The 25,000-nt window shown below is 36.5% G+C and overlaps 1 protein-coding gene across 6 annotated transcripts in view; it reads left to right on the forward strand.

Annotated features, from left to right (window-relative positions):
• Nucleotides 1-25,000, forward strand: part of gria2b (glutamate receptor, ionotropic, AMPA 2b) — a 50,519-nt gene that overhangs the window by 18,815 nt on the left and 6,704 nt on the right. For all 6 annotated transcript variants that reach the window (XM_005726495.2, XM_005726496.2, XM_005726493.2 and 3 more), the window contains exons 3-12: nt 9,813-10,052; nt 17,463-17,659; nt 18,854-18,907; nt 19,002-19,160; nt 19,776-19,943; nt 22,027-22,131; nt 22,294-22,401; nt 22,704-22,910; nt 23,048-23,415; nt 24,736-24,934. In XM_005726495.2, coding sequence (XP_005726552.1) covers nt 9,813-10,052; nt 17,463-17,659; nt 18,854-18,907; nt 19,002-19,160; nt 19,776-19,943; nt 22,027-22,131; nt 22,294-22,401; nt 22,704-22,910; nt 23,048-23,415; nt 24,736-24,934 — 1,805 coding nt within the window. The remainder of the gene's footprint in view (nt 1-9,812; nt 10,053-17,462; nt 17,660-18,853; nt 18,908-19,001; nt 19,161-19,775; nt 19,944-22,026; nt 22,132-22,293; nt 22,402-22,703; nt 22,911-23,047; nt 23,416-24,735; nt 24,935-25,000) is intronic.

Here is a 25,000-nt window from a genome sequence, read left to right on the forward strand (position 1 = left end):
GTTTAAACAATGCATTAAAAGCCGAAAAATTACCATCACATTCAAGAGTATGATGAGTGTATGTAAACTTCTGACCACAACTGTACTTCATTCAAAGATGCTTAGAAAGCAACAAAAGTCAAAGTGTACATCATGCTCAGGACATTGTGGGTTCTGTACTAAGATCACACACTGGGTATTTAGTATAGGGGCATTCAGCAATCTCTGTTCTTGTGAAAACTACATCTATCCACGGCAGAAAGCCTGCAGGAAACAGGTCAGTGAACAAAAGCGGGGAGGGAGAAAGAGAGGAGACAGAGAGAAATAGGATGGGAGATGGGAGGAGGGGGGTCAGAAGTTGATAAGAACTGAGCTGTACTGTTCTACTAGAGACCAGCTGCCGGAAGAGCTGCTCAAAGGCAGACAAAAACAGTTCCCAGTCCTATCGGCCACTCAAAAGCATGACTGAGAGCTGTCACCACGGCAACAGCCTACAGAGATTTACTACATGTATATCCACATTAGCAATACAAAAAGTGAGATTTTTCACATACAAGTTTGGTCATATAGGAAATATGAGTTTATGTAACTGTAAAATTCAGGAAGAACAATTTCTGCATGCATAAAAATTTGTTGAAATAATAACTGCAGGGATCTTACCCATATTTCTAATTCCCTTATCCCAGAGGTTTTCAGAAAGATTTTAGAGCCTAAACACTACATTTAACTGTGTACTGTGTTTCCTGCTATGTAGAGAGAGAACATGGCTGAAATACGTTACCCTGGCAACAGTCTACAGAGGGAATTAAACCAGATCACGCCTTTATGGGCTGCAGACAAGTCATAAAGCACACGAAGTACATATTAATATTTTGCTTTCTGTAAGTGTTGCACGTTTTACAGTCTATATTCTTAAGTTGCAGATGAATAGACATTTTGTAACCTAAGTGTCAGGATGATAGCCATAATAAGACCATCTCAAATTCTCTATTTACCAAAAAAATTAATAAGTCAGTGCTTCCTTTCTTTCCTCTTTCAGCAAAGGATACACTAGACCATCCCTTACAAAAGGGAATGAGCTAATGCTGTCCCACATTTTAAAGTGGCACGTCATCCATTCATTCAGAAAACCATAATATCAGCATGACTGATGCAGATCATCATATGAATTACTTTTGTGCTTTAAGGCTTGTGCCATAACTTGGTAATATTTTGACATGTTTTGAACCGTCAACAAGGTAAATAGGCAAATTCAGTTTTTTTGTCACATACTGTATATAAAAGATTGACATTTTATTGGATACCCTGCTTTACTGGCTTTGGGAGACAAATGGTGACCGCAGTGTGCAAAATCATATTTTCAGTAAAACAGTAAAACATGAAATTAGTAATTCAGACCATTAACTCACCAGGATCCACAGTGATTGAAGGAGACTACAGTGAGTTCTCTTAGATTTCTATACAGTCAGAATATCTGTGTATGTTCTCAGTCATCCAGGTCATTGTAGTTTAAGGAGCTTGGAAAGAAAGCACCTGGACTTCTTTATTTTTCATCCGAGAAGCTTAAAAGATTCTCGGACAAGAGGTGAAATGTCTTCAAGAAACTCTTCTTCAAGTCAGAAATATTTTTGAAACAAGAGGACCAGGCTCATGCTGATCTTTTGAAACAATGCCATTTCAAGGCACGTCTTCACTGGAGTCACCTTTCAGGTGTAGAAGCTGCATCCATCTTTCTTTGCAAAGTCTCTGCTGGTCAAATTGTTGCTTTGTGTAAGACAGTTTGCATAATGGATTTAGAAAGGACTCTCCATTTATAAAGATCAATGTTAAAAATAATGTTACGGTGGAGTAACTCACTTGGGCTTCATTGAGTCTTTATTTTGAGAGTTGTTGTCAGCGTTTAGCACTGAAATTCATAAATTTTACTTCAATCAAATGATGAAAGCCTTAATAAAAGAAATAATTCAACTAGAGTAACTGCAAAGGGAAGAGAAATTTAGCAGTTTATCAAGCCTGCATTAAGCAACACAATAAGAAAGGGGGAAGTATGTCATATTGTATGTTCTTAATCCTTCCTTCACTTACTTCCATGAATTCATATTGTTTGCCACTGAGGAGAAGTGTCTAGGAAAAAAATAAAAAACATGAGGTCATTTATTTGACTCATCAACCACAATCACAGGCTTCAACTTAAAGAAAATGTCTGGGAATCAAAAGAGTAGGAATTCTGTTCTGCACTAAAATGTGTGTTAATTGAGAAAAAATGCAATCTCAAAATTGTTCCCATATCAGAGCCTTAAGTTAGAAACCTCTTTCCCATTTTCTATATCTGAGCCACAGTGATAAGGATGCAAATACTTAAAAAAAAATCCAGTACTACAAGAGCATTTAGGAACACAGCAATAAATTTAGTTTAAAAAGCTGCTTGTAGCTGTCCTTACATCACCCACAGCACTGTTGAACACACAGGAGGACTGTGCAAGGGCCTAAAAAGATTGAGTTCACCCAGGAGAGCCAATAAAGATGTTTTTTTAGGTGCTTAAAAGCATCTCTTGTCTAGAATGAAGAGGAAATTGAAAATGCCTTTTTTTATTTTAACCCTGCTAATTGCAGTTGGAAACCACATTCTTTCTGGTAACAGTGAATGGTTCTTATGCAGTTTGGTAGTTATTTGGTTTGTTGAACACTGATTCACACATCTTTATCTCTTACTGCAAGCTTAGCTTATCATAAAGTCTGCAGTCTGTTAGTTTCTTGGCAGCTGTTCTGAGCAATAGTTACTTAGATTGGTTTATATAATGCATGCAACAATCATTTTTAAATAGAATTTAAAGGTGCTTTTAGGCAAGTTCTGTTTACTTTGTACTACAGTGGAGCCTTTGAATCTAATTCGGCATTTTGATTGTTCCCATGTTGTTTTCTTGAAATCAGATCAGACCCAAATTTAACTCAATATCTGGGGACAATGCATAAGGTAGACAACCCCTAATGCACAGGATGCTTTTTCTTCTATTTAATGCTTAGTGGTACCACCATTTACAAGGTGGAATTAATGCTTTATAAAATACAATTTGAAACTCACCATAAACCCACAAACAAGAACATTTACTGAGGTTATAAAACAAGTGAAAAACTAAATTTTGTCACAGATGTCTAAAAAAACATTTTACTTGCCATCTACATCTAATATATTATATATGCTTTGCACAGCTGTTCAATGCTTTGCTAAGCTAACCAGCTGCTGGATTCTGCTACATACTTATATATTACATAAACTGATCATCAGTTAAAGCACATGGCTTATGAATTTTAATTTTCTAACCTGTATGCAATGGAATTTTATATTAATTACCAGCATAACAGACTCCACCTTATCAGACATCTTTACAAAATGAGTGGAGTTAATGTTGTGATCTAATAACACAACAGGAAAGTGAATGCATATAGCATATAGAACAAGAATTAACCAGTGAAATATGTTGAAAAATATGAAAATATAACTCCCCATATATGTCCCGTGAACCTCATTTTTTGATTACTTGTCAATGAATAGTATGTTTATTAAATATTTCATTTGCATTTACTGGCAAAACTTGCCTTTGTTTCTTTACAGCAGTCAAAATATAATAAATAAAGAAAACAAACCTGAAAAAGGTTATCAAAACAACATAGCAAAAAGGGAATAAAATTAAATTTAGTTTTTATTTGCTGAGAGGAAAACATATCATAAGTTATAAAAAGATTCCCTACACTCTATAAATTTGATTAAAAAAAAAATTTCTTCCCACGAGTGCCGTGAATTCTAGCTTGATGAAGTATGTCCTTCACTGCAGTCCTTTCTCAACTTGTCCTTTTTTCATTATTAAAAAAAAATAATACAAAAAATCCCTTCCATCTTCCAATATCATTTTCACAAAACAGTAGCATGACCATTGGGTTGTTTTGGGAAGCCACAAGCCACCAGGTTTCTCCAGTGTTTTGTAGACGTCCAAGGTCAAAATTTTCCTGTGCAACAACTATATCAGTGACAAATTTCCTTGGGGTGCTTTTATGCTGTGCAAACTGGTGACATATCAGTTCTACATAAAAGCCCTAAGGTCTCGAGGCAGTTTTTTATGTGGTGAGAACAGAAGTGTTGGAGATGCTGAGATATATAACAGTGAGTTCTGTTAGATGTGACTGGACTGCTGATGATTATCACCACAGTGACGTGGCATGTGTGAATGCATGCATGTGCATTACACTGATTCATCAGTTTGCTGAAGCACTTTGCCAATTTTAGCCTTCTGTTACCAGATGGTTTGTCAGATTTGGATGCCTGTTTTAGTCAGTTTTTTCTACTGAATGGGAAATTGTGTATTTTCTTTATGTAGATATTAATAAAAAGCACCAATATGCCAAAGATTTCTGTTTACTGGATTTGATATTTTCAAAATAAAATACGTTGAAACTATGTTGAAGCTTAAATATGATTAGATACTTATCACATTCAAAATGGTGACAAGATTAAAAAATAATAGCTTTACTATATTATTATTATGGGCATACTTTGATAGACTTAAGTATGTTTTGATGAGATTAACTGAATTTGCAGAATTCATCCATGTTGTTTGGACAATTTCAGGGCATATTAGATGTCAGCTGAAGTTGCAAATTTATGCAAGTTTAATCTTTGATCAGTGACGGAGCAGTCATGTAAACAGTGGCTGAGCAGCGAAGTTGCCTTCAGTGCCACAGTGGTGAAAACGAGGTCAGCTAATTGGGACGGCTAAATATATTTCAAAGGGTACACCTTCTCTTTGGAAGGTGATAAACTGTGCCAGAGTCACTTTTGCAGCACATTTAACGTCATCCTGTAATGAAGGGATTAGAACCTTCTGATGACCACGGAGTGCCTGATGAGTGTTTATGTAGCTGTAGCACAAATAATGTGGAGCAACTGCTGGGTGAACTAATGGAGTTGTTACAAGAAATGGCATATTCTATCCATTAGATTAACCCAACTTCAGGCAAAACAAATCAAACAAAATACAAAAATAAAAACAAAACAGTAATAACACATGCGGTTTTCTGCTTAATGTGCCTGTGCATCTGCTGCATCTGCTGTGGATATCAAATTGGTCAATTAATCAGCATCAAATTACTGTAGATAATGTACTGTACATGAAATAATAACTAAATTTCAATGGAAAAAATATCTAACTAACTGTGTTCTGATAAAACTCACATTTAATCATTAAATTAAAGTGTAGAAAAAATGCACACAGATGCAAGTGTTGCGTTGGCATGTCTTGATATACAGTGAAGCTCAAATTTAAGAAAACCATCATCTTCATGGCAAAGTGTAGCATGTTTGAAATGTGGTGAAGAGTCTAAATATTAAGATCTCAGGGGTTTCAGTGTATATTTGTGTAATCTCTACGATGATAGATGTGTCATTTTCTGTTCAAATAGTCCAATACAGAATGTGCCCATGTATAGCGATCCTCTATTCAACACTTTAAGGAAGCAATTTTCTTGTTATTGTTCCCTTCTGCTCTTTTCTTTCTGTTTTGTATAAATATTTAGGACATTTCAGAGGCAGTTGGATATATCAGAAGCCTACAGCAACATGCTTAATTATTGTTTTTATGTAAAGATTAATATAACGACTGCCTTATGTTTTACGTTACCGTGATCAAATTTTAGTTTTTTATTTGACATTACTGGTTCATAGATGAACGACTTAAAACCAATTGAATAAATAAGTGGGATGCATAACCAAATGCAAATAACCCAGATAAACATGCACAAGTACAGACACATACATAGAGAGATATATTATTTATATTATACACTATTGTCAGTAACAACAATATTAGGATTACAAGTCCCCAAATCAACAGTCTGTTTATCTTGCTGAAACATTCCAAAATTTAGTGAGAACTGAATTTTTTCCCCATGTTATCTTCATAAACAGAATGATAGAGAAGAAAAACTGGCACCATGCTATAATTTTCAGACACAGCAGTGAGCAATAATAAGATTTGTTTCAACATTTTGCTCATGGTGCATAATTAGGGTGACCTCAAGAACACTAGAAAACACTAGAAAAAGAGATTTACCCAATCACTCCTTTTTCTGCGTTTGGAGGGGGATTTCTGAGGGTGAATACTTGCTGGTTTCACTGAAAAGCAGTCAGATGTGACAGAGGCTTAATGGCTTTTCCAAAATCCCCAGTGTTTCTAAGAGTTACTGTTTGTGGCTGGCTTTTCTTTCTTAATTAAACATTTCTAAATTCCTTATTGAAGAAGTGCACGTAGAAGTCTCACCCATTAAAAACCTTACTTTTCATTCTTTTTCTGTCACATTTCACAGACGGCAAAGTCCTTTGAACAGTCCCTGCACAGACAAATAGACAGCGCATTGCTTCTGGATGTGAATTTCCATATTTGGTAATAAAGTAACATGTTGTCAAACTGTTCTCTCTGGCATAAGCTGCAGCACAGTCATGGGGATATCCAGTTTCTAAGCACGAGCTCAGTGAGTTTTAATCCTGGGCAAACTCAGCAAGCTCACCAGCAAGAGTGTCAGCATAGCAAGGCTAGAAACATGACAATGGACAGATGTGACACAACGACTGAAAAAAAGAGCAGCAACTCTCTTAGCTTCTATAAGTGCCAGGAGACCTAGAATATGGTACATTTTTAAGAAATATGGTGCCAGGGTGAGTTATAGAGCGGGTTTTAAGTCTTACAATTATCATGCCTTGGAACAAAATATGACATATACTTACAAATGTATTTCACCAGCTATTCTGAAATAGGAAAGGGGGTGCAAAGCAAAAGAAAAAAAGAGGCTGCAAAGTGAAACAAAACTGCATACATATATGGCATTCTCTTTGTGTGAACTGTAATTGTCTAGAATACGATCAGTATTTTATCTTATTTAAGAAAATATCTCAAACAGAAAATAAGAAAAGAATATAAGTAATACAAAATTCAGATTTAACAGCAAAGGCCTGAAATGAACAATTCAGCAGCAACTTCAAAAAGCAGTGTTTTAAGAATTTAATGGAAGATACTTACTGTGAACTACAGTAGCTAGCGTCTCCATGCACCCACAGAACCAAAGTTGCACATTATCTGTAAATTACAACTATATTTAGCTTATCTCAAATGTAATTCAAAGCTCTCCACCTGTGTCATATTTTCAGACTTTGTTCCTTTAAATTACCCTGACTTATTTAACATGTAACCTAACTTCTTTTCTGACAGACATTTACTTTTACTTCATTGACCTGTACACTATCATTCTCAGGTTAGACTGTGACAGTTAACAGTCAACACACTTTAGGTTCTGTTAGCTTGCACGGAGACAAAAAATGAAATTAGATTAGTGAGGTCTAATCTCTCTGTGGCCACATTACTGGCCAGTGTCATCTGCTAAAAAGATTAGAAATGGTGTCACAGACTGATGGAGGTGATTGGACTGTTAACAGTTCGGCTCCGGTGGCTGTGATGAACATTTAATTGCTCATGTCAATGGATTGTTAAAGATATTTGAAGTGCATGAATGATGGCGGTGGATGAAAGCGAGTCACTGGTATTCTAGCCAGTTTTTAAAGGGCTGTGTGTGCATTTGACTATGGGGTGAATGTTTTCCAAGGAACTCTAAACAAAGGTTTGACAAGTAAACAAGTAATGTTTTCATTGCCTCATAAAAAAATCATTTGGTATACAGCATTGAGCAATTAATCTACTGTTAAATATTTCAACTCACTTACCAAAAGATGAGGAAAAACTGCTAAAATTATATTTTCCAGGAAAAGAAAAAACAAGAAGGCACCACCATGAAAATCTAGCTTCTATGGACCTCCAGTGGTTTAATGAGGTATAAATTAAATTTAGCCTGTGTCAGTGCACCGTGACTTTAGTGTTGGCCACATTTCGAAATACACAAACTTCAAGCACTTCAAGCACACGAGCAAACGTCTCTGAAGTTTTGAGTCATGGTCAATCTTATTTGTTTTTTTAAAAAAAGCTTATTTTTGTGTGTTTTCCATGTTGGTCGTTGTGATTGTTTTAAATATTCCAGTAACCTGAAAACAAAAGTAGTGACACACATGGTAACAATAGAGGTGTTATCTTCATTTAGGATGGAAACCGTCTTATCAGTTTGCTGAAATAGCTAAAATTGGACTCAAATTGTTGTTTCATTCAATAAAATCATGGAAGATATGAGATTTTTGAGCTCAGAGCTTGGTAATGAGGCTTTCCTTTCCAAAATGCACATTGAAAATAGTAATTTACTTTTCATCAACTGATTGTTGGGTGTTTAATTTGACCAAATTTCAACCAGATATTTTAGGAATTGACCCAAAATAACTTTTGCAATTTTACAGCTCTGTTGCAGTCCTATTCTATTCGATTCGATCGTGTTCAGCAGGAACAAAGTCTGACTGGACAATAGTAAGTCATTTGCCAGAGAAAGAATTTAATTAAATTAATTTCAGCTGAGATTTCATTAATGAAGCTGGTAATATTTAACAATATGAAAAAGTGGCTAAAGAATACTCCCTGTGTACATATATGAAGCATTACAGCAAAAATGAAGTAAACCTTTACAAACACCTAGTAGCCTGCAGAAGTAACATATCAAACTGATAGTCACACCACATATCTGTTACACAGACTCCAGTTCCCTTTGTCAATGAGGCACCTCACAATGATACTGGACAAAAAAACAAATCACTAGATTAATTACACTGAAAGAAACATGACAAAAGTCAATAACCCTCATTAACTTACATTTGATCAATACACATTTACAAGGAGCATGCAAATCTATCTACTCCAGTAAAATGTTTAAAAAACACTGCCGAAAGCAACTAAAGGATAAGATAGACATTTAGCATTTATGTTTACAGTCAATTGAGTTTTCAGTACTCTCTTCTGATCTTTGCATAATGAATGCTAGAAGCCAGTCACATCCCTGGTGTTATGTGGACCAGAACATATGTCCTATATTATTGAATACGGTGCTTTTGGAGAGTCAGCAGAATGAGGATGTAATACAAGTAATCTAATATAAACACAGAGTAATCACACAGTATATAATTAAACTGTTGTTAACGAAGGCAAACATTAAATCTAATGGCATCTCACAATATATTGTGGATATTAAATATTCTACAGATGCATCTGCTTTTAATGGTAAAGGTGGTGAAGCAGTGCACTGAAGCATATTTGGATGCCCCATAATCATATACCTGTGAATATGTGGAATAGTTACATTTTTCTCGGGGCAAAGTTACTATACCATAAAACAGAGAACATTTAAAAAGTTGATATAGAGTTTTAAAGAATCTTTAGGTCAAACAGAATATCAATCACAGTCATTATCACTATATCAAATAAAGCAATAGGTCACTTCATAAAAGTTTCACAAAGTGACTCGCTCAGATTGGATCTGCTGCTGTTGAACACAAGCACTCCCCTGACAGAACTTATGGGAAACTATCCATTAATCAGCCGAAAAAGAAACTAAAAAAGATGTCCCTTAATGGTTGTTTCTGGCCCTAATGTGCACTAACTGAGGGTAATAAAGGTCTTGGTTATATACATTGCTATGAATTATAGCAGGGAGTACTGTATGCTTCCCAAATAAATGTCAGAAGAGTTTGTTTCAAATAAGATATGACATTGCTCTGGCAAATCATCCGTGGTATAAAAGACAGCAACTTGTTTTCTGCTAAATAGTGAAAAGGAAGTTTGCAATTTAATTCAATCAGGATTAAAAGCAATGAAGTAAACATTCAGTACAATGTCCTAACACAATTTTTTTTTCTTCAGTCTGTTCACAGTTCTCTAGAGGAGTGTATGCCATTTTTGGATTCTATGACAAGAAGTCTGTAAACACCATCACCTCGTTTTGTGGGACGCTACATGTCTCCTTCATTACACCCAGCTTCCCTCTGGATGGAAGTCATCAGTTCATTATCCAGATGCGACCAGATATCAAGGGCCCCCTTCTCAGCCTTATTGAGTACTACAAGTGGGACAAGTTTGCCTATCTCTACGACAGCGATCGAGGTAAGAAGTGAACACGTTTTATAGCTTTCAAAGTGTGATTTGAGTGGATTTTCATCATGAAATTCTCTAAAGAAAATCTGCCACTGTTGTCAGCTGGTTATCTTGTAGCCTTGGAAGCTTGAGTGCTAATCCTATGGCTATTTGTAAAACATGTATGTGAAATTATGAACTTTGAAAACTGCATTATTGGCCAGATATTTGGATTCTGTAATATAAACCACAGAAACTGTAAGTTAGACTATATTATTATATGTTTGCTACTTTCAGCTGCTGAGTTGTCACAAGGGGCTACAGAAGAGTAATCTATCCAGCAATTTGCTGGTTCTGTTAAGCTGTAGGTTAGCATACATGTAGCTTTTTGTTAGTATAGCTTTTGGGAACACTGGTCCTCTTAGGGGAAAGGCTCGCATGTCCCCCTAGTGACCTTTTCTCATGGAGGATAAGTGGACCCAAACTTTGCCCATTCCTCCTGACAGACATTTTGTTGATACACTTTTGGTCCACTTGTCCCCTTACAGGGAAGCGGTTGATCAAATGAACACAGAATCCTGAGCAACCGCTTTTATCCTGTGACAAAACATTTCTATCCCACTGTGTGCAACACAGGTGAAGCTAGGTAAAGGGCATGGGCTCATTACAAACAGCTTGTCACATACAATCAACTATAGCACCTCCTCCATTTGAGAGTGTAATGTAATATCAAGGCGAGGTTAGAGGAGAGGCAGTCAGAGTCATCTCTGACATACAGTGGAGATGATACGGCCTAAAGCTGTTGATTTCCACACTTGTTCTACATAGAGATGTGATGTCAGCAATGGTGTGACCATCCTAATTGAGAGGAAAAGTTGCACCATGCTTAGTTCACATTGTGTTATTTTTCAGCTCCACTTCACAATCAAACAACAGACTCACAGATACATACACATATACAAATACACACACCCAGTTGCTTTTCTGGTTCCAACTCTACCTAAAATTCAAGCCATACCCTTTTTGGTCTATCAGTCAGTTAGACAGGCAGGCTTTTCCCAAGATTAAGGATTACAGAATCTGAAGACTGTCACCATAGCACTCATCATGTTTTTACAGTCTGCAGTTATCACAAACATTCACTAATACAACAGTAGTGGTGCCCTTAATGATAAAACTAGCTTTTTTAGAGAATAAGTTAAATTATTTAGCAATAAATAATCTCTATCCTGAGCCTGTACACCTGTATTTGGAATCCTGGATAAGATCAAGGGCTGAATTTATCCTACATGAAATATTATCTACCCTCAAACTATAATATCCCAGCTTGCTTCATATTCAAATCTATTTCGTCCCTTTTCTTTGATCCCTTTCATAAGTGATTCTTCAAAATTCGACACTGATAACGTCCAAGTCTGGAAATAAGATTTTATATCTTCCAGCAGACATTTTCTCTCACTACCTGAAACGTCGAACACACTATATGCTTTATAAGCATGACAATTGTATTTTTTAATTGAGCTAGCGGCATATGAGTTGGTAAAATGGAAGATGGCTGTGGCTGAATTCAAGAAGAATGGTTAATATAGCAATTAATAATAAGGTGTAATAAAGGCGATGGCAGCCAAAAGGTTCAAGAACAATCTACTCCTGCTTTTGCATTATCTCACTTTGCTGTGTCATGTAATTCATTTTATGCTGTCACCTGCTAATTGTGATTCTGTGACTTTTGCCTTTGAAGCACAATGCAGTCTTCTGGAGCAACTGACACTGAAAAGAAAATCTCTTCCACAGATAGAGTTCCACTCTCTATTAACACTCTTACTGCAATGAAAAACCAGAATTAAAAGCTCAGTACTATCTAGTTACAGTGGAATAACAGTATTAAGTCTTCTATCCTAGCAGGAATACTCAGTGTTTATGTTACACATCAAATTATTCTTTTAGCTCATAGACTAATTGTTTTATTTTCAGCACGCTAAAAGAGACAATGTCCAGATCAATTTTAGAAATCATTTTGAAGGTATGCAACATTGATAAATTCCCAAAGATAGTTTTATATGTAAGTATTTATATGAAGCACTAAGTGGTTTATTGCAACAGAAGTGAATCAACATAGAGATGTGAAACTGCTGCTGTCTACACACAGTTTAGAGTGGATACACAGTGGATGGATTAGGAAGGATTTAGAGCATTTCTGCTCTGTATTACCTTTAACTTTCTATAGTGTTACATCTCTTAAAATCTCCCGTTGCACCTTTTCCCATCCAAGACATATCCTGCCTGCTCTTTATACACTAACGTTATCCTCCCATTTGTCCTGTCTGCTTTACAAATCATCTCTTGTGTTTGCTATGCTTTTCTTCCTTTTGCCAGCATGCTAAGTCTTACCAGTCAGCCTTTCTGACTGACAGCAGAATCAAATACTGTTCCTCTCTAAAATCAGAAGCACCAGCTGTTTCACAGTGTCCCCATGCTAATGCTAGGAGTGACCTGCTGTCCTTACTGTACGTCCGCTGTGGCACTAAGGGGCCTGTTGTGCATATTTCATCATTGCATGGCTGTCTAATTAGGTCAGTGTGATCCACTCATTCCCATGGCAACCCAAAGTGTAGAGAGAAGAGGAAAGAGAGAGACTGTAAGTGACTAAGCTTGTTGGTAAATGATGCAAGGATGTGTGGGGGTGTTTCTCAGGGAGTCGAAAGAAAGGAAGCAATGGAGTTGCTACTGGTTATGATGAATTCTATTAGAACACTGAGGCTAATGCATGAACCAGCAAATACCTTGTCAGCTATGGCCAGTAACTTGGTTTAAACAATGGATCAAGATAGATTAAAGAGTAGGTTAAAGAGAAGACCAATATTATGGTGTAGGTCAGGTACTGGGAACCTATTTTTGGTCAACAACTAATAAATATCTCAAAAAGTGGAGCTGCAACTGACTTTACTAACGTGATAAAAATGTGACTACTTTGCAGTGGGCTCCATTTATCCTTTCATCCATTTTCTTGTGCTTATCTAATTCACTGGTTCACGGTTGATGCCCATCCTGCGTGCCATGAGTGGGGTGTGGGGTTACACCAACAGCAGTTACAGTTACAGCAAAACGGTACAGTTACCATTACTAACAAAAACTTAGTCATATTTTCTTTTGTTTTTTCTTCCATCTCCAAAAAGTTTGTCTAAAGGGTCTCCCTTACCGCAACTTCAGCTTTATAGCAGGAAGTGGAAATATTTGCCTGGGACATCTTGCCTGTTGCAAATGTTGAAGACATTCTCTCTGATTAGCCAACCTGTACATTTAAAAGGAGGCCAAAAAAGCTCAAACGATGCCCAGTCTTTTCAATTTAGGTGCTTATCAATAGTAAACTGTGTGATCGGCTAACACTAATTAGCAGGTCTAATTGCCTTGGTAGTTAACCTACACAGTCTATGGATGCAATTTGCTAACTAAGTCCGTTACAAGTTTCTCGGTGACTGCAGTTGTCAGTCAAAGCTGTTATGATGACATTACACCCCAATTTAACATCACCGCGGTAGGAATTAGAATCAAACTTATGGGAAAGGAGACCCCTTGGACATAAATCACCATAATGAGAACTATTGATGACAAAAGAAAGAATCTCTGGAAAAAATTTATCTGAGGGGAGGAGGAGGCGGGGTTTATGACCTATACTGCAGCCAGACACCAGGGGGCGATAGAGACGTTTTGGCATTCATTTCTGGGGAGCTGTCGCGTCGTCCATGTTTTCTACAGCCCTAAAGAATGTAGCCTCATGGGCAGTGTAGTCCGTGCTGCAGGGAGAATAAACTGCCATACCCATTATGTATCTGTGAGCGAGGGAGGGAGAAAAAGGTGAGTGGAAAAAGAAAAACTGGCAACCAGGAAAAACAGGAGCTGGAAGCATGTAAATATAATAATAACCACTGCAGCCAAGAAGAGTGCCTGACGAGCCCAGTTGTAAGTAAGCGATTAAGACTCGACTGTACACAGTGTTCTTATTTTCCTCCGAAACAATAAGTTCCATTGGAGCAGCCTTTCAACGCCTCTCTCTGTCTCAAACTTGACCCAGACAACAAAGTAAAGCTATTTTTCGGCTACTAGCCCAACACTGAACCTGAAGTATTAGCCAGAGGTCCCTTTACTACGGTTCGGAGCCGCGGACCTTCAGTAACAGTAATAAATCACACAGCAATAGTACATTCATGTAGTTGTAAAAAGCATGATAATATATTAAGTAATCCAAAGTATTCAGAATACGTTACTCTCAATGAGTAACGTAACGGAATACGTTACAAAATACATTTTGGGGCATGTATTCTGTAATCTGTAGTGGAATACATTTTAAAAGTAACCTTCCCAGCACTAAGCATGCCAGCATTTGCTAATTTAATAGAAATCCACTGTTGTCTAAATAAGGTCACATACTCGTGCTTGGAGACTTTATGCTTAATTAATCAAGGTCAAATAAAAGCGCTGTCTACAGCAGTGATAAGCACTAAAATAGCTATTTCTGCTGTCAAATATTACAATTGTACCAGTCTGGTTTTTTTAAATAATTTTCATACTTTTATCTAAACATCATTCAAACATTTACATGTTTGAATCTAGATTAAAATAAACAAAAAATAAACCCAAATAAAAAATTTGCAGATTCAAGTTCTGTTATAGCAGACCTGTAGGCAATCACAACCCCTGCTATTTCTTCCTAAAACAAAGCCTTTAAGCACTTGCAATTGATTTAAGTGGTGCTTCAATAGGCATTAAGCAAAGAATAACAGGTTCACTCTGGGGAAGGATGTTGGACTTTCAGCACAGTAGATATATGGGAACACAATTTGTTAAACAGATTATAGCTAATGTGAGGATGAATTTGTAGGAATGGAATCAATATCCTATATTTAATCTGAGCCTATTTGACCCTTAATTAAACATTTTACATCGTATTGTACATGTTCTCATGTATTTGGAGTCATGATTCAATATAATAAAAAAATTGTCAAATGTAAAAGGTAGTAAAGGAAACATTTCACTTAAGTGCTGCTTTAGACCACTGAAAGAGGTATTTGTTGTTCATTGCAAAACGTGCAAAATCATGGGTTTGTGAATAATTATAAAATATTATATAACCGAAAAAGTCACATATATTCTTACATTATATACAACATTGAATGACTTAAAGTGAATGTAACAAAATCAATGATGTCCTTTTTTATGAAATAATTACATTTACAAATGTCATTGAACTTGTAACAAAAGCAAAATACTAAATACGGTATATATTTTAACACTAAATACACAGGAACAAACTAGTATTACATGGTGATATAGTCTTTCAGGTAAAAAGAGTGTAGGGTGGGATGTGATCTAGTTATAAAGTTAAAGGGTACACTGGGGTGGACAAAATATTTTAATACATTTAATTACTTATTAATGCAAATGTTTCATCAGCTAATTTGATGGCCACAGAAAAGGTGATAAAATTGACTTTGAATGCGGGACATTTGTTGATGTCACATGTTGGTCTGAGTCTTCCAGAAACCGCTGGTCTACTGGGATTTTTCTAGGAATAAATGCTTTGTTGATGCCAGAGGTCAGGGGAGAATGGCCTGCTTTCTACATGCTGATACCAACAGCAGCTCAAATAACCGCTTACATACAAGGTGTGCAGAAAAAGCATCTTTGAATACAAAATATATTAAACATGGCTACAGTAGCAGAAGATCACAACAGAAGACCATTTCTGCCAGCTTAGAATAGAAAAAAGACGCTACAGTGGTGCAGGGTATACTTTTTTGGCAAGCTTTGGGGTTTTTGTTACTAACTGATTGTTTAAAATGCATAACCTACCTGAGTATTGTTGCGCACATGTCCATGTCTTTATGACCATAGTGTACCCATCTTGTGATAGTTGCTTCCAGTAGGATAACACACGATTTCACAAAGCTAAGATAATTTCACTCTTGTTTCTCAAACATGACAATGAAATCACTGTACTCAAAGGGCCACAGTTTCAATACAATATGGATGTTCATCTGACAAAGATGCAGGACGTGCATGATGCCATCATGTAAACATGGACCAACATCTCTGAGAATGGTTTTCAGCAACTTGTTGAATCTATGCAACAAAGAAATAAGGCAGTTGTGGATGCAAAAGGTTTTATTAGTAAGGTGTGCCCAATAGAGCAGCTACTGACTATAAGTACAGTCCACAGAGATGCACTATCTAGATTATATTTGACTTCAGCCAATGCTAACTAGCATTTTGCCTTTGTTGTTTAATTATTTTCACTGCATATTACTCAGAACTTAAATTTCATTTCATTTATCTAATTTCTTAAGTATCAATAAAACACATTTAACCACTACTTTGACCTTAATGCAACTATGATGAATAGTTCATTCAGATAAAACTGCAAGTCTCCATTTTCCTCATATAAAATCAAAGCCGCGTCGCATGAAATTGATTACATCTGTAATTCACCGGCAAGTCAGAATGAAACACTCAACCTTTTCATTAAACCGCTTTCTAACTGCCCTCAGCAGACCAGCAATCAATAGCAGCAAAGATTCAACAGTGAAACCAGACAGAGAGGATGATGCAAATATAATCTGAAACAGACATGATAGCTTTGCCTTCACCACACTACACATCACACTGACTGACCAGTGCTACAGCTAACTGCACCAGCTGTGTCAGTTATTCACTGAACATTTTGTTTATATTACATATTGGAATAAACAGTACGGTCAAAATAAGTGATCACATACTGTAAGAGATTTTGCTGAAGACACTTATTTTTCAAGGTTTTCTGAAGGTCTTGCAATTCAAAATAACCAGACAAAGACTATGAGTGGACGTTCAGGATAGATTGTACTGTGAAAATAATAAGCAAAATACTCAATTACTCCTTTAAAACATACAGTAATAGAGCAGAAATGAAATATGAAATGTTGGTATTGATGCAGTCAAGTGTATTGTTAGACCCACTTTCCTCCCACATGTTGGTCAGGTTCATGCCAGAATACCTGTGACTCATCTTGATGAGCTCTTTACATAAGGCACTGAGTCGCTGTAAAACCTTCACTGGGTTTCAACAAGCAGATGAGAATGTTTTTGAACGGGTCTTGTCTGCTGGTCTATTTTTTTTCTTCAAACTATGTCTGCTTCTGCTAGGCTTTTGCATTTCTTTTTTGTTTTTCTGCGTCCCACATTTTTATTTTCGCGTGCTTGCTGTGACTTCTTGAAATTTGAGGTTTGAAATCTGCATATCATGATTACTGCATTGAGCCATTAAAATGCCATAGGGCCAAAAATATCTCGGGGACTAAAGTATAATGTGCAGTTAATAATTTAAAACCATTATAAAACATATGCATATGCATAAAGAGACACAACATGATTAATATTTTAACTCTGTGTCAATCTTTTCTTCAGGCCTGACAACACTGCAAATTGTTCTGGACACCGCAGCAGAGAAAAAGTGGCAGGTAACTGCCATTAATGTGGGAAACCTTAAAGATGAGAGAAAGGATGAGGCCTACCGCTCACTGTTCCAAGATCTGGAGAACAAAAAAGAGAGGAGGGTGATACTGGACTGTGAACAGGATAAAGTGAAGGACATTATGGAACAGGTACATTGTAGATTATTATTATTATTATTATTATTTGGTAGTCTTTCTCGTAAGTAATTTCTGGGTAAAGTAATTACATGCAGTAGGCTCCATCGGTATATTGATCAGTGGCTTGTTGTTTGTAAAGAAAGCTAAAAAAATGTAAGTTTGCAAAACATTGAAAGCAAAAAACAAATGTTTTTACTATTTCGTGCTTAAATTATACATGATATTAGAACTAATAGAGTCCAAATATGTAAAAACTCTACTGGGAAGTGTAAATAGCACTGGGAATGGATCTGTGGTGATTAAAAAAGGGGGGTGCAGGAAATGCTAACAACCTTGTTGTCCTTTAATTACTCCTGTAGGAGAAAAGTAAGATCCAGTTGAAATACGTGTATCTGACAAAGCACTTACAAAAGTAGCCTTGTCACATGGACCATGCAGTCCAGCAGATGTAGAAAGGCACCATAACAATTATGCTAATTGTTCATTTAGGCTGTAAACAAAACTGCAATTAAAGGAAAAACAAATGCACATAAGCAGACTATTTTTACTTAACCTTTTTCTCACGAGGGAGGCATATTGATTAGCATTTAAAGCATGCAGACGTCTGTTTAACCAAATGCTGACTGAAATCAATGTCTACAGCCTCGTTGCCTCTTTATCAGGGAAAAACAGAGACTGTCGAGGTGGAAGTTTCTTGCTTTATGTCAAAGACATTTACATAGGAGATGCAAGACGTTATTATTCAAATCTGCATCAAGTAGCAGCCCTGACAAACGAAGGTGTCAGTCAAGCAGCGGGATTAGTTTCAGGTGTGCCATTTATATGAGGTACTGAAAAGGGGTCTGGTTGAGATATGTTAGTTTTTTGCTTTTGTCTTTTCTGATAAGAAAACTGGCGTCAGAACTTGATATCTCTGTCTAGCAATAGCTGCGACTATAAGTGACAATGTTTTTTAAAGTGATAACGGCCAAGACTGTCAGACATGTGAGGGTTGATTGAAACAAATTAATAATGTCTGAATAAATATGTGGCAGATTTAGATTGTACTTTCTTATAAGTGTAGTTGTCAAACAGTGTAAAATGGCATACAAGAGGAACTTCAATCAAGCATTTTATTAAGCTGTTTTTGTCAACTAAGAATTGCTTTTTCCTTCACGAGGTGTCCTATATGTTGTTTTAATGCACATGTGTTTCACAACAATGTAGGTCATCACAATTGGCAGACATGTTAAAGGCTACCACTACATTATAGCCAATCTGGTGAGTGTAAACAACATTTACAACTTTTTCTTTAAAGAATGACTTCATAAGTGTATTAATTGATGGAATAATTCATTTTGATCTGTTTTTTTAGGGTTTCATTGATGGAGACCTGTCCAAAATTCAGTATGGTGGAGCAAATGTTTCAGGCTTTCAGATTGTTGATTTTGATGATCCCTTGGTTTCCAAATTTGATCAGCGATGGGAGGCACTAGAAGAAAAAGAATATCCTGGAGCCGACAGCAAAATAAGGGTGAGTTTTAACATGCACATATGAGGCGATATAATACTGAAATCATCAATGATTATTCTGTTTAGTTTACTCTACTATACCAGCCCACATGAAGTCAGCTTTTTGGAAATTGAAATGGCATGTTCAGTTTTGGCAAACACACAAATCAGATAAATTTACATTAAAATATAACCAGAGCTGCATAGTCATTGCCAAAAGTAGCCTTCGTTTTTTTGAAACTGGGAAAGTTCAAGCTGTTTTTCAGGCCACACTGATTAAAAAAAAGCACTCACTCAAGTTTTGACATTTACAAAACAACAAAACTGCTCTACAAAAATACATAAACAAAGAAAGCACCAGCATCAAACATATGATATATCATATGCTGTCTAATTAGGGAAAGGCAGTGGATAAAGCATAATGCACTGTGTAATCTAGTGCAGAATGTCAGATAAATATTATTTATTTATTTGATCAACTATATTTATTCAATGTGTGAATACGGAGCTTACAGTTAAAGCCTTTTTTTTGTCAACTAGTTATATTATGTTTAACCAGATAGCAATACAGTCCTTCATTATTCATCTATATATAATATATAATTCATGTATAATCTCATCCAATTTTCTGCCATAGTATACATCTGCGCTGACCTATGACGCCGTTCAGGTGATGACAGAAGCTTTTCGATACCTTCATAAACAACGCATTGACTTTACCAGGAGGGCCAACACTGGTGACTGCTTGGCTAATCCTGCTGTGCCATGGGCTCAGGGTGTGGAGATTGAGCGAGCACTGAAACAGGTAACTCACCTCTTTTGCTGGTGAGGATTCATTGCAGTGGTAACAGTAGACACATTAAAAGAATAGCATTTTAAAACGCATCGAGGTAGAAAGTACTTGTCAAAGATTGATTTTTACAGTGCATATGTACACAGAGAAATATGCTCTCAGAAGAAGAAGAAACACACTAAATAGAGATTAATTTGATGGTAAACTATGATGCTGCATCAGTTATTCATGGTTATCATGTTGAGTTTCTGAAAGATCAGTAACACGGTTCTCAAATGTTTTTTTCTTTTCTTTTTATGTCTTTATCTGTACCACACTGATTTGTCCATCTACACTCTTTCTTAATGCAGAGCAGAAAAAAGTGTCCAAAACAGCTTCTAGGATGAGATTCTTTTAATGATAAAGGTATCAGTTGGAAATGTCTCAGAAAGCTTTTCCAAAATTGATCAGTTCTTGCCTTTGATGTTTTTTTGTCTGGCACCCTGGAAGTCAGGATACACTTATAAAAGATCAAGATTAGCTGCCTTTAACCACCCCATGAAGACAGAGAGATGCTGTCCTGGGTTGTGATCAAACATGTCAGAAGATAAGCCGATCCAAGGGTGTTGGATCTCTTCCAAATCAATTTATGTTGCTCTCAAAACCTGATCAGTGATGTTTAGTTTCCCAAGATCACATGGCTCTTACCTTCAAATGTCCCCCAAAGTGAGGTGAAAGTGAGAGAGAATCAAACTTTATATTATGCTACCTATTTTTACCTAATATTTTAACTTTAATATTTTCCCAAAGGGGGGTTCTACGGCTAGATGAATATAACAGTATTAACACAGTGTGTGACAAGTTTGTTTTTTCCCCCTCTCATCTCTTTTTGAAAGGACGTTTCAATTTGTTTTTCATTTTTAGTTTTTCCATCCATCCATCCATCCATCTTCTTCTGCAGTTCAAGAGGTTTCTTCTTGGTCTCAAATCAACTTAACTAAACAAATAACCTGTGAGTTTGATTGAACACTGTTACAGACTATGTAACATCTAATATGGATTTTACATTGTGAGTATAGTATGCAGTGTACTGACGTGCCATCCATATAGGAAACAACTAGTAACACATCAGCACTCAAGTCTAGACCTATGTAACAGCTTTCATGCAATACAGTGACTTGCCAACTGAAAATGGAACTTAAACTTTGGTGATTTTTCAAGTTTGTCAACTAAATGAGAGGATGTATGTCGAAAATCTGAGTTTCCATGTTGTGAAGTTAAGAGATCCACTCCACCAAATGCATTTTAGAAATGCTGATTTTCCCTGAAAAAAATCAAGAGGATCCTTCCCATTCTTTCTACTTTAGTTCCTTTGGTTAATGAATGTTCTCTGAATACATGCTGAGTTTATGCTCTTCAATCTGGACACCACTGGGTTCATTCAGACTTTCTGCTGCCTCGTAGCTCAGCACAAAGAAGTATTTGAAGTCATTAGGTATCATGGTAAAACACTCAAGAAGAGGGGAGTCATAGGAAACAAAGAGCAAAGAACACTTCTCACTTAACCGATCCAAATGGATGTCACTTTAGGGAACTTGGATGAGGTCGTGACAACATCACAATGCACTGATTTTTGGGCAATGAAACTCTGGGTGAATATGTTTTTGAGGACTGTATTACTTCAGACAAGTAAAAAGACACGTAAAAAAGATCCTTATTAGCACATTAGTATTTTACTTCTCTGAAACTGTCCCAATCATCTCCTGATGACTTAGCAAAGAGCATTTCATCCTTGTTGCTCAAATTGGCAGCTATTTACGGATTAAGCCCTGAAAGGATTTATGAGACATGTATTACCTATTCATCCTGACAAAACTGCATTTGCATGACCCAGACAACATCAAGAATTAATTTAACTTTGAAAATCTCAACTTTTAACCTGCAAATGAATGGTGAATGGTGTTACTTGACTGATCATAATTAATAAGAACAACAATGATAGCTTCCATGTTTTTAATTATTTCCTTCCACATAAGCCCACTACCACTGTTTGCTCGTCACACAGATTTATTCATGTCAAATCAGTCTTACACACGTCTGATCTTGTGTTTCCAAGGTTCGAGTGGAAGGACTGACAGGAAACATCCAATTTGACCAGCATGGCAAGAGAGTCAATTACTCAGTGAATATAATGGAATTAAAGAGTAATGGTCCTGTAAAAGTAAGTCTCTTGATATCCAATTTGAATAGAAGATGAATATCTATACAAGATTTGAGCGTTTGGAAAATTTTTGAGACTATATAGTTTGAATTCAAGGCTCGAGCTGTCCATTAAAGCAGCACTTACTTTTTCTTGAATTTATTGCTTATTTTTTTCCAACAGATTGGATACTGGAATGAAATGGATAAAATGGCTGTCACCAAATCAGATGTCTTTACAAATGACACAACAGGAATGGAAAACAAGACCGTTATTGTGACCACCATTTTGGTATGTTTAATAATGAGTCCATAACTAATTGCGTACTTTTAATTGTGGTTTTAGTGTCTCCGTTCTTGGACCACTGGGTACCTTATTTTATGAATAGATGTCTTAACACTTTAATTTAGACACTTTTCCCTTTACGGAGAAAAGTGTTGGTTTTTTTCCTTGTTTTTGTTAAATATATGTAGTTAAATATATGTAGAATAACACCAGATCACTGATTTCACGCTACAAGGCTATACTGTGTTTCACAAGGTAATTCATATGTGCTGAATTCATGTGTGCTGCTCTTTTTTCCTGTCCTTCAGGAAGCTCCGTATGTAATGCTGAAAAAGAACGCTGACCTTTTTGTAGACAATGAGCGCTACGAGGGTTACTGTGTAGATCTTGCTGCTGAGATAGCGAAGCACTGTGGCTTCAAATATCAACTGAAAATAGTGGGGGATGGAAAATATGGAGCAAGAGATGCAGAGACCAAAATCTGGAATGGGATGGTTGGAGAGTTGGTATATGGGGTGAGTTGATCTACTCATTCGAATGCATGCTTTAAAGGTTTTCAATGAGATAACTTTGATTGAGAGCCCCTGTAATCTCAAGTGGTATTTCTTAAACCTTTTTTTGCCTTTTTTTTCTTTGCCTTCTGGTTTGATAGAAAGCAGACATCGCAGTGGCTCCTCTGACCATCACATTGGTGCGAGAGGAAGTGATTGACTTCTCCAAGCCTTTCATGTCACTGGGCATTTCCATCATGATCAAGAAGCCTCAGAAATCCAAGCCTGGAGTTTTCTCTTTCTTGGATCCACTGGCTTATGAGATTTGGATGTGTATAGTTTTTGCTTACATTGGTGTCAGCGTGGTGCTGTTCCTCGTCAGCCGCTTCAGCCCCTACGAGTGGCACACTGAGGAGTATGAGGACGGGCAGATCCAGACCAATGAGTCTACTAATGAGTTTGGCATATTCAACAGCCTGTGGTTCTCCCTTGGAGCCTTTATGCGACAAGGCTGTGACATCTCTCCTAGGTAAGTCAGAAAAATCCACAACTTCCATATTGCCTTAATTTAAGAAAATTTATGCTGTAAGTATAAGTAAATGATAAGTGATATTCCACCAGAACTACCTAAAAATGAGAAAAAATTTATTTTAGAGCTTCAAAGTATTCATCAACCAAGTGTATTTTTAGCTCTGCTAGCAATATAGGATTAGGGGTTGTAATATTGTTGGGTTTATAACTTAGAGGTCCAGAGTAAAGCACTGTAGCATAGATTCTCAAATCAAAAGTGGATGACAAGGATGGAGAGCATTAGTTAGTAACATGTTATGTTTGAGCATGTAACCAAACCATCCACTTTGTTATATTCTTCATACATTCTGTATGTCTTGGCTTTATTTGGTTTTATTTACTTTTGTTTAGATGAAAAGTTATAAAATTATTCTTTTTACAGAATTTAGTGTAAAATTAATATTTTAACTGTAGATTTACTACCTTGTGAGTAGACATTTGTGTTGTGTTGACCTATCCTTTTTATCCCACACCTCATCCCAAACATGTTTTATGGTAAATTAAGAGTAACCACTGCTTCTCTTTGTTAACCCTGTTGCTCACAGCCTAAAGGGCCTGGGTTCAAATCCACATTCTAGATTGAGCCTTTCTGTGTAGAGTTTGCATATTTACCCAAGTTTATGTGGGTTGTCTCAGGATACTTTGGCTTCTTCCCACAGTTCAAAGACACCCATTTAGTGGGGTTAGGTTAATTAGTGATTGGTGCAAATGATTGTCTGTCCCACTATGTTAGCCCTGCTTTAGATTGGCACACTATCCAGAGTGTACCCTGCTTTTCGCTGGGATAGTCTCCAGCCTCCCACTGCAACCATAATTTGGAAAAGTGGAAGAAAATGGTTTTATGGATCTTTAGCATTATTGTAGTCTCAGAGATAAACTAGTACATCCCAACTAGAGTATTGTTTGGTCGGTTTGTGCTGTGCTATTTTCAAATGGATATACCTAAAAATAAACCAAAATAAATATACCAAATCACAATGCCATGCCCTACATCACACAGTGACTGCATTTATGGTTGAAACCTGCCTTTGATAAAATATGAAGAAAAAAAATCTTTTCAAAGCTGTGCATGGTTAAGTCTAGGAATATTTTGTGATTCATGGTAAATTACCTGCCTCAAGCGGTCCACATCTCTAGAAAATTGTTGAAACATCCACTGCATAAAAGTTATCTCAATACAGCTATTGAATCCTTTTTCTATGTTTTGTTAGAATATGATAAAAAAAAACAGATAAACATAAGTCAACAGCTCTTTCTATTTTTTTTGTCTGTACAACAGATCTCTGTCTGGACGCATCGTTGGTGGCGTGTGGTGGTTTTTCACCTTAATCATCATTTCTTCCTACACTGCTAACCTGGCTGCTTTTCTGACGGTTGAAAGAATGGTTTCTCCCATTGAAAGTGCCGAGGACCTGGCTAAACAGACTGAGATCGCTTATGGGACTCTGGACTCTGGCTCCACAAAAGAGTTTTTTAGGGTAAGAGATATTCAGTGTATATTCTGAAGCTATGGAAACAACTCATATCAACTCATAGCTTGTGTA

The sequence above is a fragment of the Pundamilia nyererei genome, unplaced genomic scaffold (genome assembly GCF_000239375.1).
Source record: "Pundamilia nyererei isolate P.nyererei 1_Seehausen unplaced genomic scaffold, PunNye1.0 scaffold00020, whole genome shotgun sequence".
NCBI lineage: Eukaryota > Metazoa > Chordata > Actinopteri > Cichliformes > Cichlidae > Pundamilia > Pundamilia nyererei.